This window comes from Talaromyces rugulosus, chromosome II (assembly GCF_013368755.1).
Source record: "Talaromyces rugulosus chromosome II, complete sequence".
Lineage (NCBI taxonomy): Eukaryota > Fungi > Ascomycota > Eurotiomycetes > Eurotiales > Trichocomaceae > Talaromyces > Talaromyces rugulosus.
In genome coordinates this window covers 2,140,393-2,154,371 of record NC_049562.1, presented here as the reverse complement: position 1 = coordinate 2,154,371, position 13,979 = coordinate 2,140,393, and the positions used below count along the sequence as shown (strand labels likewise).

Here is a 13,979-nt window from a genome sequence, read left to right as displayed (position 1 = left end):
TGAAACTCCACTCCAACACGAGATCAATCAATTACTAACACTATATGATCGATTGCCCGATTGCCATGTGTCGCAATTTACGGGTGGTTAATAACGATCCGTAAAAGCGCGTGATCTCCCATGCCCTAACTATCATTCTTGAACGGCACTGGACCTGAGAAGAGGCCAAGGATAATATCTTGGACAAATACATACAACATCTGCAACCTCACTTTGAGCAAACTTGTATCAATGGAATGTTTGAGCAGGGGAGAACGCCAAACGATGGCAGCAGAACAAAGGTATCCTGCATGTCTTGAGTTGCAAGGAGTAGGTGGTTTCTCAGGAGGAGCTATTTTTGTATCAAGATTTTATTTTGGACCACTTAATACTTATTCTTCGCAACTCATCCCACTTAAGAATGATACATGTTAAATGCTATGACTAAGGTAAGTGAACCTCACAGTACCCATCATGGCTCTTCTGCTACACGTATCTCTCCAAACTAGTCCACCTGCAAAACGTAGCAGGATCGACTTAGAGACTGTCAACATTATCAAGAGTGCTTTGCCATAGTGTTCAAAGCGCTTCCATCCTGGAACCATTTGATCTGCGCGGCGTTAAAGGTATGAGAAAGCTGCACCGGGAAGGACTCTCCGTCCTTGGGGTGAACAATCATCGTCAAGGAATGAGAAATTTCAAGTTGAGTGCAAAGAATGTCCACCTAGACGTTGGGTAGAGTAATCAGCAATGTGACATCAACAATGCTCACTAAATTAATGCATCGATTGCCTTACCTTGTCATCTGCGTTGATTTTATCGTAATCGTCAGGATTCACAAATGTGAGAGGAAGCATGCCTTGCTTTTTCAGGTTGGTCTCATGAATACGAGCAAATGAGCGGGCGACAATAGCAAGGCCACCGAGGTGGCGGGGTTCAAGAGCTGCGTGTTCTCGCGAAGAGCCTTCGCCGTAGTTCCATTCGCCTACAACGACCCATCTGACGCCCTTTGCTTTATACTGGCGAGCGACAGAGGGTACTGTATCGTGTTGGCCTGTGTAACAGTTCTTGACCTTGTTGATTGCCCCGTCCGCTGCGCTGACAGCGCCAATAAGCATGTTGTTCGAGATGTTATCGAGATGGCCACGATATTTCAACCAAGGGCCAGCCATAGAAATGTGGTCTGTAGTAGTTTTGCCTTGCGTCTTGATCAATATGGGGCAAGATAGAGCATCATTTCCATCCCATGGTTTAAACGGTTCAAGAAACTGGAGACGGTCGGACTCTGGGGAAATGTTGACCGAGAGAGCAGAGCGATTTTCGGGAGGTGCTTGATAGAGCCCCTCGCTGGTTTTAAATTCTTGCTTCGGGAGAGTATCGCCAGTCGGGGGAGAAAGTAAAAACTCTTTTCCATCCTTGTCTTCCAACTTATCTTTGAGAGGGTTGAATTCCAACGAGCCAGCAATGCTCATCGCAACAACGATTTCGGGAGATGCCACAAACCCATGAGTGCTAGGGTTTCCGTCGTTGCGGCCTGTAAAATTACGGTTATAAGAGGAAATGATGCTGTTCGGTTCACCTCTTTGGACATCCTGACGATCCCACTGGCCGCAGCATGGCCCACAAGCGTTTGCCAGGGCAAGACCGCCAAGTGCCTCCAAGGTCTTGAGCTGGCCCTCCTCCTCTATTGTACTGCGGATCTGTTCAGAGCCCGGGGTGACCATCAGCGCGGCCTTGGTTTCTAGACCATGGCTCAGGGCCTGGCTAGCGATGGAGGCGGCGCGGTTCATATCTTCGTAAGAGGAATTGGTGCATGAGCCGATCAGGCCAACTTTCACTTGAGAAGGCCAGCCATTGGACCTTACTGCGTCTGCAAATTTGGAAATAGGAGTCGCCAGGTCAGGGGTAAAGGGACCATTGACGTGGGGTTCTATACTAGAGAGGTCAATCTCGATGAGCTGGTCGTACTCGGCTCCTTCGTCCTTGCGAAGCATGTTGGAGTACACCCGAGCGTAATCACCAACGTATTTCCGTTTAGTGGCAACGAGGTAATCGTACATTTGATTGCTGAAAGGAAACATGGACGTGGTGGCGCCGATTTCTGCACCCATGTTACAGATTGTGGCCATGCCAGTCGCGGAGATACTCTCCACGCCGGGGCCGGTGTACTCAACGATAGAACCAGTGCCACCCTTCACCGTTAGCATACCGGCGATTTTCAAAATGACATCTAAAACACAGGTTGGCTAGTTGAACTTTGTATCATGTATAGCTTACTTACCCTTCGGCGAAGCCCACCCCGACAATTGCCCAACTAGGTTAACGCCGATTACTTTGGGCGCCTTTAGTTCCCAAGGAAGATCGACCATAACATCTACGGCATCAGCTCCCCCAACGCCAATAGCACACATGCCGAGGCCGCCGCCGTTAGGAGTGTGCGAATCGGTGCCAATGAGGAGTCCACCGGGGAACACGTAGTTCTCTAGGAGAGTTTGGTGAATGATACCGGAACCGGGACCCCAGAATCCGATGTTGTATTTCGCGCATGCACTAGATAGAAATTCAAAAACCTCTTTGCTTGTGCTCTTGGAGCGACTAAGGTCATCTGGGCCGCCGTTCCGAGCTTCAATCAAATGGTCACAATGGACGGTGGTGGGATTGGCGACTGAGTCCATGTCGGCTGACATGAACTGGAGAATTGCCATTTGAGCGGTTGCATCCTGACAGGCGACACGGTCAGGACGTAGCTTCAGGTAAGAGACACCGCGCTCGATTTCCTGGTGGCGAGGGTCGTCGAGGTGAGCGTACAGGACTTTTTCCGAGTACGTCAGTGGGCGGTTGATGCGCTGCCGGACAACGTCAAGGGTCTCGGACATTTTCTTGTAGTTGATAAAAGTTCCATGTTCCCAATTGTTCTGTCGAACCTGTTTGCGTAATCTAATGTCAGAAAGCGTGATGTTGAAGAGCGCGCGGGTCTATACCTTGTCATTCTCACGAGCTGTAGCCAGGTATCGCAGCCCAAACCTAGCCCTCTCTGTGCGAGCCACGCGCAATAGCCGCCGAGAAGCCAACATGAGGAGCTGATCTTTTCTGAGAACGATCTGTCTTTATGCGATTGGGAAAGGAGAAGAAAGAAGATGAGTGTAAAGAAAAGCCGAGCTCCAGATAATTGCCGTTATAACATATCGCTCCACAATCTCAGAGTATCTCACCAGTGCGATGGTCGGCTATTGTCAGCACGACGAAACTCGTTTGACTGGGTTGATAGCAAGCTGAAAGACTGTTGATCCATTCGATTTCTCAACATACATCGTCCGATGTTCGGCGGCTCACAGGAGTCACCGTGATGAATGGGCAAGTAGCGCTTTCGGCGAAAACCTTTGGCTATTTCAACCCTTGGAAATTAAATTACCAGAAATATCACTTGTTTCAAATAAACTTATGCTAGAGAGAAAGCACAATGGCTCAGTTTGAATTGTTTTCCGGTTCGGAGATGTCTTTGATGTCTCTCCTCGTGGAAAGAAAGCGGGAGCGCCACAAACTTAGTTCCGTAATGGGCCAATCACTCATCAAGCAAATGTAATATATAGAGGTTTTGGGCATGAAATACATCATTAATCAGATAGTGGTTATGCATATAAATTGGTTGATTCTCTCAATGTTGGTTTGTTAGTTAGAAGCTCCTGACTACCAAATTTCTCGCCTGAAATGTACGGCCCCTTGTCTTTTGTTGTGCTATCTCTGTTCGACAATTAATCCTCATAGCTTTAACATGGCTCCCATGTGTGCAGGTACTCCGTTAGCGGTGTTGCCAACTCTAGTTCTAGATAGGCAATGTGTATACATAGCCATTTCTGGCAACAAGATACTGACATGCCACTTTCAAATGTTCCAGACGGACCCATTGTCTCGCATATCCCTGAGTCATAATACGTTTACCCGCGGCTTCAACAGCATTTCCAAGCAAGCGCCCCGGGTCATGTCGACGGCAAAGATTTTGTCGAATACTGCCTCCTCTGGCACGAGTGCATGGCCGTTAATCACTACTATGAGAAGATTTAGCTGTCCCCCAGTATTGACAAGGATGCTTGCAAGAAGGGCTTGATGTACGGGGCGGCTCATAAGCATAGTGAATTGGCTGTCTCTGTCGGTTGAGTAGTAGTTAATGAGTAACGTGAGTCGAATAGCTGCATTCCACGGGGATATGGACCAACTCAGAGTCTATTTCACAAAGCAAGATGAGCCAGATATTTGCAGCCATGAGCTTGTTGCCATCATGGACTCGTTCAAGGACCCATTGCATACCCATCTCAAGTCAGAGCCAGAAATGTATACAACCCTTCCAATACAGCACTAGCGAAACCCCATTGATATTCTTTGCATTTCCGTTGTCGCTAGCTAAAAGTAGATGAACCCGAGTTTCAATATTTGTGTCCAATGTTCTTCCGGTGTTCCTGCTGAATATAGATACTGTTGGTTCTGAGGATGGTATGTGGTACGACGTGTTTCCGCCGCTCTTGGGGTTGATATTTTAATATATTACAAGGCCCAGCCTTTGTAAATTCTCTCATAATGTCCAATAAGCCAGGCTTTATCAATTCTCATAATCAAAAGGCAAACCTAAGCTCCAAATAAATACATGCAAATGACCCAACATTGAAATACATCATATGGCAACATTTAGCGAACTCGACGACTTTTCAACAACGTTCGCTTCGACCGGGCGGTTTCTTTTGGATTGAAATCCCACGCCCTATTCTATAGACTGGAAAACAATATTCCAATTTCTGCAAAAAAAAAAAAAAAGTATCCACACACAACAGCCATTTTCTTTTTCACGATCGGCCCGATTCCCGAATTCTGAGAATAAAGTTGACAATAACAGCCGCCAGCAAGGCGACAGCAAGCACCGATGGTCCAAAGCGGTCATCAAACCCGCTCTGTCCACGCTTCCGTATACTCTGCGCTCTCCAATGAAAGGTAAAAAGCGCATAAATCATGGCGGCCATGGCGATGATGGTGAACAAGCCGGCCGAGATGCGGCCGACGCGGTCGCCGAAATTCAAAAGGCCGATAGCGAGGCCGCCGAGGATGACGGTGAAGTTCAGCCATGAGAGGAAGGTTCGTTCATTGGCGAAGAAGACCTTGGGCTCAACACGAGTGGGGAGGGCGATGCGCTTGCCTGGTTTTGCGTTCTTATCAGTAAAAGATGAGATGGTGGATTTTGTGATCTGTGGGGTATACCGGGAGCAGTCTGAAGGAGGGGCTGCGAAGACATGGCGTAGTCTGTAGTCTAATTGATGCGATCAGTTCTTCAATTTCCTCTGAAGTATGGAAGCAGACATTGTCGAGCTCTCGACGCCGAGATGCCCTGATTCCGGCTAGATTCTAGAAACCAATTGAGAGAATACGTACCGTAAATATGATATATTCAAGAAAAACCAGCTGCCACCCAAGCTAATAATATACCGAGCTTCAGAGATACTCTCAACACGAAAGAAAGTACGTTGAGGAAGGCGTCGAGGTCCAGAGGCAAGCTCTGGGAGCCCCGCCCGAAGCGCTGCATTCGGCCAGCCATTCACGTGCTGCCGGAGCTGCCCGCCATTGGAGTCGTTTGCGGACTAAGCCCGTTGCGGCTAGAGCTGGCTACGGTTACATAAGCAGCTATCCACACTCGGTTAGCGCCGATACGCTCTCCGGTGAACGGAGCTTTTGGGGATCGAATGCCATTGCATTTCGAAACACCATCTTGCTCCCCCTACACACTCCCACACGCACACAACAACGCGAAGCGAAACCCTCCCCCGAAACCACGCGCCTTCGACTTCAACTCGCCAATTAACCAGCGGTCAGCAAAGGTACTGTCCCTTTCTCCGCTCTCCAAACTCGACCCCGTCTAATCAACTGCTGCCCCGTCCCATCCTCCAACCAAGTTCCATCCCGTGAAGCAGCCCCCTCCCCGCATTTTCTTTCGACTGTCACCACATCAACTCTACTAACAATCTCTCCCCCTTTAGCCACCGAGATAACAATCGCGCCACGCCAAGTTCCGCGTGCGCGTTTTTGATCGTTGTCCAAGGGCACAAAACACCAATTGTTTACATCGATATTTAAACCGATATGGCTGTCGAGTCTGGCCCTGCCGCCTTTGTGGGTTCAACCAAGACGCGTCTGATGCTGTTGAATTTATTCCCGTGTTAATACTTTTTTTTCTTCTCTCCAGCCGGTCCCTCCCGCTGAGCTCTCCAAGATTGCGACTGAGGTTCGTCATTGAAAGTCCTGTTTATCGATACCATCTACAAATGCGCCGTGTTCCAAGGGCAAAAAAAAAAAAAAGGAAATGGTGTTGAGTTGCAGAAAGTCAGAAAGTTTAGACAAGAAAAGAAAAAGTCATGGCTAACGAGATCGTCGGTGTTTTGTGCAACAGGCATGCGATGCCGCTCTGAAATCGTCCGAAGGCTATGACCACCTCCTCGTGGCCTCATGGAACTCTGCAATCATTGTATGTCTCTCACTGAAACAAAAAAAAAACAGTGGGGGCCTTATTACTCACATATGTAGAACTCCGTTTTAAAAGACCTCATCGTTGCAACCACCCCCGACCAAAACTCCACCCCACCGCCCTACCGATTCACGGTAAACAGCACCATTGTCCAGCAAGGCGTCATCGACAAAGCCGCCGCTGGAGGCTCCGAGGAAGTCGGCAAGCGAGGCATGCACTCTGCATCTGGCGCCTTCTGGGACGTGAACCGGGACGGCATGTGGACGTTCAAGTACCCCGGAGCTGAAGAGCGGGGTCTGGACGTTGTTGTCAGCGTTACCTGGTTCGCCATGGGTTAATTCTTTTTGAGCCAAGAAGAATATACCCAACAAAAAAAAAAAATTGTGAACGGCTGATATTTTCAATTTTCTTATATATTTCGGTCAAAAAACATGGGATGTATCAGTAGTATGTGTGTGTGTGAGGATATTCCCCCGAGGCGTTTGATATTGGATGATCATCCTCTTTTATCTGTGACCGGCTGTGGATGTGGATTTTTCGGTGATGTTGGATTCTCCCCTTCACTGTTTATATTATTACTTTTGTTTTTTTTATATGTCAACTGGTTTATTTATTAGCAACGGAGCTACTGGTTAATATAACATTGCAGCTGTAACAGTAACTGTACTCTTAAAAGAAATTACATATATTTTTTGAACGTCAAGTTGTGCTTACAAAATACCACCATGATCATTGTTATATATCAATTGGCCAAGGAACAGAATGAAAACATGGATTTAACTAATCCGCCCCCATAAAGTCAGGATTTCCCTCAAAAAAACGCCTTGCTATGATATAAAAAAACTCCAACCCAAACCAAAGAAAGTAAGAAAAGCAAACCCATTTCCCGAGAGTATTTCTTTTTAACGAGGCTCCGAATAATCATTCAACGCAACACACACCGAGCCACGATGGTGGCCACTATACTGCCGAATAATCGTTCCAGAAGCCAACTCCCACAGTCGTGCGTAATGGTCACTAGAAACGGTGACGAGATACGCCGAGTCGGCCGAGAACGCGCAGTCCCAGACCCAGCGCTGGTGGCCTGCTAGTGTCGTTTCGAGGAATAGTGTGTGCGATGTCTCGTCCATGGGTGGGCCGTCCGGTTGTGTAGGGAATGCTGCTTGCTGTGCAGAGGCAGCAGCAGCGGCGGCGGCGGCGACGCTGTTTGGGCTTTGGGAGCCTAGCATGCTAAAGTCGCTGGCGGCGAGGTCGCTCGAGGCGCTTCGTAGTGTGAGTGAGCTTGCTGAGGCTGGCGTGCCGCTGCCATTACTCAATGTCCCGTTGGGTTTGGTGATGCTATTCAGTTTGGATGCGCTCGGGGGTGCGGCGGCGGCGGCGACAGCAGGGGGGTACAGGGGGTCGAGATTCCATATTTTGGCGGTATGGTCTGCAGAGCAGGTGGCGAGATGTTTGACGTCGGGCGACAACAAAACTCGCGTGAGGTAGTCCTTGTGAGCTTGGAAGGTGGTGATGGGGACGATTCGTGTGACGTTGGCATCTTGGATCATGCGCCAGATATAGACGTTGCCCTAATAAACCAGAATAGACCTTGTTTTAGCCACACACACAAACTTGCTATGAACTGGGTCATGTTGAATACCTTTTTGTTGCCCGCGCACAGCAGAGAACCATCACTGGCAACGCTGACACTCGACACGGCCACGTCGTCTTCCGGTATCAATTGATGCGTGCAGACACTATCTCCCAAGTCCCAGACACGCACCGTACCTGCGCGATCGCCGCTGATCAGCTCGCCCTGGTTCGGATGAATAACCACATCGTTGACGGGCGCCTTGTGGACGTAGTTTCGCTGGAGGCCGCCGGAGCGCGTGTCCCAGACTTTAACGGTGCAGTCCTCTGAACTGGTGACCATCCATCTTCCTTCGCAGTGAAACGCGACTCCCGTGATGTTGTTTGAGTGGCCCTCAAAGTTCATCACTGGGTTTGGGTTGGATGACTTGATGTCGTAGAGCTTGACGTTGGTGTGGCCGGCCGCTGCGAGGTATCGTTTGTCTGGCGTGATGCAGAGGCGGTTGACCTGGGAGTCCGGGTGCTGCAGCGTGCGCGAACATATTCCCGAAAGTGCCTCCCAGAAACTATATATCCTTTCGTTAGATGGTATTCTTCTTTTGTTGTTTTGCTTCCTGGAGTCGAGTTAAAACGTACCGGATGGTATGATCATACCCCGCTGCGCCACGCGGTTAGTTATAGGACCCAGAACTAGGAAAAGAAACATCGCCCACCTGTACACAGAATAACACTCATTATCTTTGCGCGGGTTGGGGTAATTGATGGCGTGCAATTGTCGAGGACATGGCATTGGGCCGAGTTGCTGGTGAAAGCGCGAGCCAGAGAAACGGAGCCTCCAAGTTGTCGAGCCCCACTACTACGCGGGCCAGGCCAGTTGCAATCTCCCGAGGCGGTGAGCCAGAGCCATAAATAACTACTACGTACGACAGATTATTGGGGGAAAACATCGCTGCTCAATGAGTATGCTTGAATAGTATTGAAATGTCTATAGATCGTATTATCATGTCCCAAGGCATAGATCGCCTAAGCAGATCTTGTGCCCTCCAACCTGATGCGGTCTGCAATACAAACTCCCTTGCAGCCGATGAAAAGCAAACATAATGACCACTATTAAACGCCCCGTCTATGCTTCAGCTCGGTTCTTGCGCCACCCAAATCGTCTTTTAACGTTGGCCCCGTCACTGTCCTGACCATTGGAATTCTTCTCCCGCGAGTCAGATTGGTTCTGCAACGCTTTGCGCGCCTTGCGACCGCCGCAGCAGGCACAGCAGCAAGAAGCCAGCTGGATAATGAATCCAATCAAGGTAAAAGCCGAGGCAATCCACATAAAAGCCAGCATGCGCTTCCCGAGATAGGCCTTGACATTCAGGTCGATGGCGCTGCTCGTAAAGACATGGGCGAAGATGACGTACATGACTGTGGCAACGGCCGAAGCGACAATGGTAAATAGCGCGATTATGAACGTGAACAGCACCATTGGCAGCGACCACAAGAAAATAAACTTGGGTCGGTGGTGAGGATGAAGCACATCGTTCGTACGTGTATCGGAGGTTATGGTCTGCGGAGGCCGCGAAGAGGTGCCTAGTGGTGTGATGAAAATAGCGAGAAAACACAGGATGGTGCCAACTAGAAACAAGGCAAACATCCAGTGAGAAGCAATCTTAGCAATGTCGAGGGCATTGCCGATATCAGAGGGCAAGGCAACTAGCAAGAAAAACCCCAGTCAGTTTTCAATTCGGTCGTAGCAAGGAAAGAAAGAAAGGAGGGGGAAAACCGTACTTGTTGCACCAGACAACAGTTCATTCAGCAAAATCGAGACCGGGTCAAACCAGTACAGCGTTTGGGGGTGCGAGCAGGATGTGATGCCGGAATCGTCATAGCCCTCGCAGAAATTCCACACGCCGACCTGATAAAAGTCGTGCAGGCCAATTGTCCGGGCAATACTGTTGATAAAGACGGCATTGGGGACGGACTCCGGGATGATGTTGGAGAGGTCGAGTTTCAGAAAGTAGGTATCGCGAAGCACGGGTTTGTTGGAGATGTTTCCGACCAAGACCAGAACGAGGAAGATCCAGGCCAGTAGATAGACGAGAGCGCGGACGACGCGATGCCACACGACGGTTGAATGGCGTCTCTGGGCCTGCACCGTTTCTCCTCCGACTGTTTCTCCTTCGGTAGCGGAGGCCATTGAGACAGAAGAGAACTAGCTAAGTGAGTGTAGCAGACTGGAAGTGGTGTCTCTCACACGTCTGGCAGTAGCATGTAGGTTTGGCAACCGAGCATGGCCGACCTGGACCAGCTGCAGTATCTGTTTAGTGACCGCAGACAGACCGAAGACAGAGAAACCTGGCCGGCCAAGCTCGCTAGCAAAACGGGTCCGAAAGAATATATGGCAATGATGCGCGGCCACACAGCTGGCAGTGGATACAGGCTGGTTGATCATGGGAAAATTTCCAAAAGAGACAGAAAAGGCAACAAATGGGACGGAAGGCGGTGGGCCAGACCGATCCGCTAGGCACGCTAGCAGCGCCAATCGTGACTGCGGCGGGAGTGGCGTGCCCGATCGCCCTTGCTGCAGGCTGTTAGGGCGCTGTTAGGCACCTGTTTTGGCCCTTTAGGGGCTTTCCCGCCCAAAGTTCCAGGCGGTGCTTTAGGCTTTCGGGCCTAGACTGCAGCGCGCGGTTTGGTGGCTTGGTGGCTGGGACTCGACGTCATATCGTATTCGCTCGCGCTTCTTTTGCTTCGTACGTGACCTGTCCACAGGGTGTGTCTCGTGATATAGGAGTGTGATTCTTTGCGGAATACTCGATCCTACGCTGCTGGACGAGTGACACAAGCTACAACAATATTAATTAATATCAATCAATATCAATCAATAATAGTCGACGCTGATCGAGCAAACGCGGCCACGGAGATCGGCCGATCACCAGAAATAGTCAACCAGGGTCGCTCCTGCCAAGACTTGCTAGCGCGTGATCTCCAGCGCTTTCTTCTTCTATCACGGCCTTGTTTTTTTCCAGAACCACTCCTCCACCGCTGTCTTCGCCTACACGCCTTGGTGTTTGTCTTTTTTCCTTTCCATATTCACCCCTGCCTGCTTGTCTGTCTATCTCGATCTGAGAAAAGATGCGGTCCCTATGGGTCGCTCCAGCTCTGCTGGCTGTCGTCTCTGCTGCTGCCGATACTGCTGCCGATTCTGCGACTGATGCTGCTACCAGCCTAACCACCACAGCCGCTGGTGGGACGGTTCTTACCATCCAAGGCACCAGAGATCCCATGAGCATCGATGTCGCGACCGGATCAGTCACCTATGAATCCGTCACAGCCACAACGACCGTGCCCACCACCGGGTCCATAACCGCAATTCCCACCGCATCCAAGGGCAACGCTTCCGAGAGTTCTACTTCTTCAGACACAAAGACCGTGCTTGTCGGTAGCCAGAGCACATCCAATGCAACAGTATCGGGTACAGCCACTTCGGCCATCCCGTCGGCCACAAACACCCAGCCTTGCAACGGATATGTCGAGTTTTGCGATCGCAGCTACTCCAACATCACCTTTGTGACCGCTCATAACAGTCCCTTTGACCGAAAGGGCAATCTCGCTTCCAATCAGCAGTACCCAGTAACAACCCAGCTGAATGATGGCATTCGCATGCGTACGCTTTCTTCTCCGTTCTGATGTAGCTTGTCTAACAATGCCTTAGTTCAATTCCAAGCCCACTACCAAAACAACACCATGTACCTTTGCCATACTTCGTGCTCCTTGCTGAATGTTGGAACCCTCGAAGCCTACTTGACTACCGTTGTCCAATGGCTACAGCAAAATCCGTACGAAGTGATTTCTATCGTGATGGGCAATTTCGACCTGGTTCCAGTCGGCAATTTCACCGACCCTATTATCAACTCAGGCTTGTCCAAATACGTCTACTTGCCACCCAAAGTCCCGATGGGCTTGGATGATTGGCCAACACTGTCCAATTTGATCCTGACTGGCAAACGAGCCATCGTCTTCATGGACTACCAGGCCAACCAGACTGCCGTCCCCTATATCCTAGACGAGTTCAGTCAATTGTGGGAGACGACGTTTTCGCCAACGGACCGTAACTTTCCCTGCACCGTCCAGAGACCGCCAAATCTAGATTCGGCGGATGCCAAAAATCGTTTATACATGGCCAATCACAACCTCAACCTGGAAGTTTCTTTTGCCGGCGCAGATTTGCTCGTGCCCAACACAGCCGTGATAAATGAGACCAACGCTGTCTCCGGTTTTGGTAGCCTTGGCAGCATGGCAAGAAACTGCACAGGCAAGTTTTGATTTTTGTTGCAATATTGACAATGTGCTTACGTTTTTTAACAGATGACTGGAACCGGCCTCCAAACTTTCTTCTAGTTGACTACTACAACGAAGGCAGCACCAATGGCTCCGTTTTCGAGGTCGCTGCGCAGATGAACAACGTCACCTATAACGGCCATTGCTGTGGAAGCGACACTTCGGCGGCGTCCGTGTCAAGCCCTCTTGACAAAATGACTGTTGTGTTGATGGCGATTACAGTCAGTATTATTCTGACTTTGATGTGATTTTGCATATAACTCGGCTTTATGATACCTCACGTTGCGAGCGATTTTCATTATCCAGGTGTTGATGGAGTTGGCGGTCTTTTAATTAGCAGCTACGACAGCAATTGAATAATTACTGTATTTAGTAATATGAACACATTATTAACATATTTATTGTTCCTTTGATCTTATTTGTACCACCGCACCCTAAACCCTAAGCGCCGGTCCCGTGCTAGTCAGGTGTTCAAGCAGCTCCGCTCGGCGCCGTCCCGCATCGTCAAGACAACAGATCTGGCGACACCAGCACCTAATATACCCAGCGACACCCTCGAGCGTCTACCACATTCATTCTCTCGCATAGACGGCCACAAAAAAAAAGTAACAGTACGTCTACAGTACAGAAACCCACCAAACAAAACCCTATCCGCGGCCAATTGCCAGAACCAACGAACCCCGCTCCGAAACACCACCGAAAGCCTTTTTTTCCCGTCGAGATCAAACAGACATAGTACACAGATAGACAGAAAGAAGGAGACAAAATGGTCGACATCCTCCCCCTCTCTTCTTTTCCTTCATACATCAACCTGCTCCCCTCGGTGCAAACCTGCAACATCACCAACCTGCCCGAAAACTACTTTCTCAAGTACTACCTGTACCACGCGCTCACATGGCCGCAACTCAGCTTCGTCGCCGTAGTACGACCCAAGGGTGGTTACGGCAATGGACGGGGCTATGACCATTCTTATCCCAAGGTTGTCGGGTATGTGCTGGCCAAGATGGAAGAAGAGCCCTCGGATGGGATGGCGCATGGGCATATTACGAGTTTGAGTGTGATGCGCACGCATCGCCGGTTGGGGATTGCAGAGAGGTTGATGCGGATGAGCCGTAAGTTTCCCTCCCCCTTTTTTTTTTTTTATATTTCTTTATTTAATGCTAAAATTAATGCACGTCCAGAACGCGCAATGGCCGAGTCCCATCGCGCGCACTACGTCTCCCTGCACGTGCGTGTCTCCAACAACGCTGCGCTGCGCCTGTACCGCGACACGCTGGGCTTCGAGGTTGAAAAAATCGAGAGCAAATACTATGCGGATGGCGAGGATGCGTATGCCATGCATCTCGATCTCAAGTCTATGTGGCTGGACTGGACTGAAGTAGACAAAGAAGATGCTGCTGCTGCTGCCGCGGCTGCTGCCGAGGAAAAGAAGGATGGGGATGATGAGCATGCAGATGAGGGCGAACCCGTGGGCGATCTTGGAAAGAATGGTGAAGACAAGGAGAAGGAGAAGATGGTTCGCGTCAAGGTCGGTAGGGGACTGGGTGTAGGTGATTTGGTGGAGAGGAATGAATCTGCGGCGAGATAGATACGA

The 13,979-nt window shown here is 49.9% G+C and overlaps 7 protein-coding genes across 7 annotated transcripts; 3 read left to right on the top strand and 4 right to left on the bottom strand.

The window, feature by feature from the left end:
- Nucleotides 1-535: 535 nt before the first annotated feature.
- On the bottom strand, nt 536-3,053 carry TRUGW13939_03222 (uncharacterized protein; the record flags this gene model as incomplete). Its single annotated transcript, XM_035486407.1, has 4 exons — nt 536-703; nt 777-2,209; nt 2,261-2,903; nt 2,961-3,053. 4 exons carry the CDS (start codon nt 3,051-3,053, stop codon nt 536-538), a joined length of 2,337 nt encoding a protein of 778 aa, XP_035342300.1.
- Nucleotides 3,054-4,814: 1,761 nt separating this feature from the next.
- Nucleotides 4,815-5,257, bottom strand: TRUGW13939_03221 (uncharacterized protein; the record flags this gene model as incomplete). Its single annotated transcript, XM_035486406.1, has 2 exons — nt 4,815-5,161; nt 5,224-5,257. 2 exons carry the CDS (start codon nt 5,255-5,257, stop codon nt 4,815-4,817), a joined length of 381 nt encoding a protein of 126 aa, XP_035342299.1.
- Nucleotides 5,258-6,099: 842 nt separating this feature from the next.
- TRUGW13939_03220 (uncharacterized protein) lies at nt 6,100-6,819 on the top strand (the record flags this gene model as incomplete). Its single annotated transcript, XM_035486405.1, has 4 exons — nt 6,100-6,129; nt 6,203-6,241; nt 6,407-6,481; nt 6,541-6,819. The coding sequence occupies 4 exons, from the start codon at nt 6,100-6,102 to the stop codon at nt 6,817-6,819; spliced, it is 423 nt and encodes a 140-aa protein (XP_035342298.1).
- Nucleotides 6,820-7,383: 564 nt separating this feature from the next.
- On the bottom strand, nt 7,384-8,788 carry TRUGW13939_03219 (uncharacterized protein; the record flags this gene model as incomplete). Its single annotated transcript, XM_035486404.1, has 4 exons — nt 7,384-8,052; nt 8,124-8,619; nt 8,690-8,711; nt 8,767-8,788. 4 exons carry the CDS (start codon nt 8,786-8,788, stop codon nt 7,384-7,386), a joined length of 1,209 nt encoding a protein of 402 aa, XP_035342297.1.
- Nucleotides 8,789-9,176: 388 nt separating this feature from the next.
- Nucleotides 9,177-10,241, bottom strand: TRUGW13939_03218 (uncharacterized protein; the record flags this gene model as incomplete). Its single annotated transcript, XM_035486403.1, has 2 exons — nt 9,177-9,757; nt 9,833-10,241. 2 exons carry the CDS (start codon nt 10,239-10,241, stop codon nt 9,177-9,179), a joined length of 990 nt encoding a protein of 329 aa, XP_035342296.1.
- A 938-nt stretch (nt 10,242-11,179) lies between these two features.
- Nucleotides 11,180-12,633, top strand: TRUGW13939_03217 (uncharacterized protein; the record flags this gene model as incomplete). Its single annotated transcript, XM_035486402.1, has 3 exons — nt 11,180-11,711; nt 11,760-12,326; nt 12,413-12,633. The coding sequence occupies 3 exons, from the start codon at nt 11,180-11,182 to the stop codon at nt 12,631-12,633; spliced, it is 1,320 nt and encodes a 439-aa protein (XP_035342295.1).
- Nucleotides 12,634-13,151: 518 nt separating this feature from the next.
- Nucleotides 13,152-13,973, top strand: TRUGW13939_03216 (uncharacterized protein; the record flags this gene model as incomplete). The annotated part of the gene is made up of 2 exons (XM_035486401.1): nt 13,152-13,497; nt 13,567-13,973. 2 exons carry the CDS (start codon nt 13,152-13,154, stop codon nt 13,971-13,973), a joined length of 753 nt encoding a protein of 250 aa, XP_035342294.1.
- Between the last annotated feature and the right edge of the window lie 6 nt (nt 13,974-13,979).